The sequence below is a fragment of the Solanum tuberosum genome, unplaced genomic scaffold, assembly GCF_000226075.1.
Source record: "Solanum tuberosum cultivar DM 1-3 516 R44 unplaced genomic scaffold, SolTub_3.0 scf00379, whole genome shotgun sequence".
In the NCBI taxonomy this organism is placed as follows: domain Eukaryota; kingdom Viridiplantae; phylum Streptophyta; class Magnoliopsida; order Solanales; family Solanaceae; genus Solanum; species Solanum tuberosum.
Genome location: NW_006239309.1, coordinates 7806 through 12136, shown reverse-complemented (window position 1 = coordinate 12136; position 4331 = coordinate 7806). Strand labels below are relative to the sequence as shown.

General features: G+C 29.6%; 1 protein-coding gene across 1 annotated transcript in view; it reads left to right on the top strand.

Annotated features, from left to right (window-relative positions):
• The first annotated feature begins 271 nt into the window (after positions 1–271).
• The window catches only part of LOC107057718 (probable disease resistance protein At4g27220), a 6711-nt gene continuing 2651 nt past the window's right edge, over positions 272–4331 (top strand). The window contains exons 1-3 of the mRNA XM_015302881.1: positions 272–279; positions 359–500; positions 860–928. Coding sequence (XP_015158367.1) covers positions 272–279; positions 359–500; positions 860–928 — 219 coding nt within the window. The remainder of the gene's footprint in view (positions 280–358; positions 501–859; positions 929–4331) is intronic.

Genomic DNA, 4331 nt, shown 5'->3' with positions numbered 1-4331 from the left:
GGAAGTTTGAGAACTTGTAATTTTGGTGCACAATAATCCACCTCAGGATTTTTTATTTTTTTTACCTTGTCATGACTTCCTTTATATGGTTTGATTTGCTTTGAGATTTTAAATTGTCTTTTTTTTTCCTGATGCAAGGAGAGTAAAAGTTGAGTTGAGAGGATGTCATATATTTCGAGTTTTCTTGATGCAATGAGTATTTGTCTTTGCAGACTATTGTGGTCTTGGTTGGCAAGAACAAGATACCCCTTATATGTAGAATCACAAAACCATGGATCAGTTCTTATGAAAAGAAAAGATTGCCTAGATTGGTTATTACTCGTTTGCTTGGAATCTGACTGCTTTTTCATTTGTTTAGGATTAAGTTTGGTCATTGTCCAACTATTTCAAGGACGTATTATGTATTCTGCAAATCATTGAGCAGTGAAAGTCTATACAGAGATGTACTCGTTGGAGAACATCAAGTCGTAGCATTTCACTTGGAAAATGTTACAAGTTTTGTGAGTAGAAAAAGATAAATAACTCTATAAGCTTATATTTTCGTATCATAACATCCCACAAGTTATGCAAGGGATTGGGTATTTCTTTTACTACGAGAGCAACATAAAAGCTTTGGATAATGAATCTCAGAAGTGGGGTGCAGCCAGGAGTGGAGGCTGCCCAGAGAAACTTACTAGTCATTTCCACCCATTGTTGAGGCTTGGTTAAGTAGTGTTTATACCCGTACTGTAGATGTCGCAGGTGTAACGCGGTGAAGTAGAATCCGAAGTCACATTACTTTCTGAGCAGTGAATCTAAGAAAATTGCACTGGATGTGATTGAACTTTGACATATTATGCTGTTTTTTCCTATCCTGCAGTTGAAATTGAAGGTATACCTTAGTAACAGCGGTGAGGAGTTAGACTCCAGAATAATGCAAGTTCCTTTTGTAAAAATGTGTTTGAACATTTCGAACTAAGGAGAATAATAACCAAGATCATACTTTCCTTCATAATATAAAGTGTAGGTTCATAAATATTATCAAGACAAGATACTGAAGGAGGAATTAGAGGGAGGAAGGGAAGGATCCAGATTTTTACTTATACTAGTTTTTGGACATGTGTGTTGCACGTGTGTCTCATGCAATATTATATAAACTCGTTAGGACGATTAAAATTCAATGAAAACATGCGTGTAATGAGTACTAAAATGCAACAATCTCAAATAAATGTTATGATAATAATTTTGAAGAAAAAAATAACATATGCATCCTTCTTAAGACTTTAATCATAACATTATATAAATAAAAAAGAAATACAAAATTGATACATAATTTTCCAAGTTTCTGTCAACACCTTCTCTTATATCCAATCAAAATTCAAAAGTCTTCTCCATTGAGTCAAACTAAAGCATGAATCAAATAGAAAAATCACTTTATTTTCGTTAAGTGATATATAATCAAACTAAAGTAGATATATCATATATACTTTAGATGTTGATGACTTTACTACATTAACTATAAAATGAAAAGGATAATTTTGGATGTGAGTTTCATGAAACAAAAGAGATGAATTTATATAGAATAAAAAATAGAGGAATACCAAAAGACATCTTAAAGTTTAAATTAATATTTGACAGTTTCAAAGGGTACAAAATTGATAAAAGAGAACAACTTTAAGAATATTAAATATATGCAATGAACCTAGCTCCATTAAAATCTGGAAGAGTAAACAATCCTTTGAACACATGAACTCCCCATTTACTTGATGAAATAATTGATTATCACTAATATTTAAACATGTTCTTAACTAAATATTTATAATATTTTAATTTAGTGTAGGGGCAAAATGGTATTTCAACTTTCAACCTTTTTTGTTCCAACTTTTAGTTCTATCTATATATATATATATATATGCGTTGCACGTGAATATCAAATCATGTACTACACTATTTTTAAAAATTATGTGAACATTATTAAAGAAAAAAAATAAGTAAAAAATTATAAAATGAATGATAAAGTATAAGTTCCTATAATAGTGGATGTAAACTTTCTTATGATTACTTCTGAAAGTTAGTCACTCTTAATATCTCTTACCTGTAGAAAAGTCACAACCCTTCATAAAGGTCACAACTCATCGAAAAAGTTATAACTCTTAGAAAATGTCACAATCCTTCAATGTAAAAATGTGTCTTCTTTTAATATAATATAATATACTATAATATAATATAAAGACAATACAATATAAAATATAGAAGATATACTAAATTTGATGTTTTAAGTTGGGGGTATTATAATAGTTTAACATTTAAGTTAGGTAGTTCATTCTTTTAAGGTAGTATAGATATAGGTAAAAAAATATAGATATAGATTTGTTAAATTTTAATTTGATATGAAATTTTAAAAATTAAAGAAGACTTTTAATTTAAGGTTATGTAGAATATATAAAAAAGTTTTTTAACTTTGAGGTATTAAAGATGTTTTTCTACCCCCAAGAAAAAAGAACATTCTATATTGAACTGAATAAAAATAAAAGTAGAACAAATAAATTGGAAACATGGGACTACTTGTTAAATCTAGTTTGGACTCTTCAAACAAGTTTTTGATCTAATCTTTTTTCTCCAACAATTTCTGACTTTTCACAGCTAGAACACCAAGTTGTAGTTTTTGCAATACAAAATTCATTGAACTCCTTCCTTGTCAAGTAGAAGTTGCTGCAAAAGTATATTTATGACTATGAAAGTCAGTACATATTAATTACCTAGACAGTCTTCTCATTTGGAGTTGAGTTTTTCCTTTTTCCTTGTTGCATCAATTTTGTTGATCTATCTAATTTAACCACAAAAAATATTGTAATTACATAACTGAACAACTCTCACAATCTTGCTTATTTTAAGTAGAAAAATAGAAAACTTACAAATTTTGTAGTTTTAAAGTGGAAGAAACCTCTCTATTTATAGATAACAAAGGTTAGTATGAAAAGGTACTTATCGTGCCTTATCAAGTAAGTCAGAACTTTAAGAAAAATCACAAGTTGTTAGAAATGTCATAATTTTTTGAAAAAGTCACTACCCATCAATGTCAGGTTTTAATATAATATAGAATAAATAAATAAATAAAATATGAAATATAGAATATATACTAAATTTAGTATTTTAAGTTGGGGTATTGTAGTAATTTAATATTCAAGTTAGGGAGTTCATGCTTTTAAGGTAGTATATATATATATATAGATTTGACATCTAATCTGTAGATGTATTTTCAATTTCTTTATGGCGCCATTTGGTTGTAGCAGAAATAATTCTAAAAACACATCAAGACGTCATTTGTGTGAAACTGGAAGGGAAATACTTTGTTAAAAGTTGGAGGGAATGTCTGGACTGATCTTTGAGTACTTGGCAAGCAAGTGGAAAATTCCAAAAAGCAACAATTACTTTTCCTCTTTTTCTTCTTTATAGTGTCTGCAATTGCAAGAAAGCATATATTTTGGGAAAGTCGTAACATGAGTTTTAGTGAAGGAAGATATGGAATCAGATGTTCACTACTTTAATATGTTAGCTAATCAATACTATCACTTTAAAGATATTGTTTTGACAGCTTATATATCTCTGTGAATTTGTTGCTTCAAATAACACAATCAAACTCTCCATTGCCTCTCTTAAGCATTCATTTTCATACCAAATTCTCCAACATTGCTACTCTTTGATTTTCATACCAAATTCTCTCACATTGCTAGTCTTTGATTTTCATACCAAATTCTCTCACATTGCTAGTCTTTGATTTTCATACCAAATTCTCTCACATTGCTAGTCTTTGATTTTCATACCAAATTCTCTCACATTGCTAGTCTTTGATTTTCATACCAAATTCTCTCACATTGCTAGTCTTTGATTTTCATACCAAATTCTCTCACATTGCTAGTCTTTGATTTTCATACCAAATTCTCTCACATTGCTAGTCTTTGATTTTCATACCAAATTCTCCATTTCCACTCTCTCATATTTCATTTTCATACCAAATTCTACATTGCTGCTCTTCTACCTTTCATTTTTCATACCAAATTCTCCAATTCCACTCTCTCATATTTCATTTTTCATACCAAATTATCCATCTCCACCATTTTCACACCTTTACTTCCCAGAGAGAATTAGAAAGCAAACAAAAAAAAAAAAAACAATATTGATAGTTGAAAAAAGGCATATTACTAAACTATACTGGCGATGGAATTCTTAACTATTTTTGTGGAAAAAGTCACAGATTGCTTGATGCAGCCAGTTGTGCGAGGGATTGGGTATTTATATTACTACAAGAGCAACATCAGATGTATGGATAAAGAATCTGAGAAGCTGAAGAA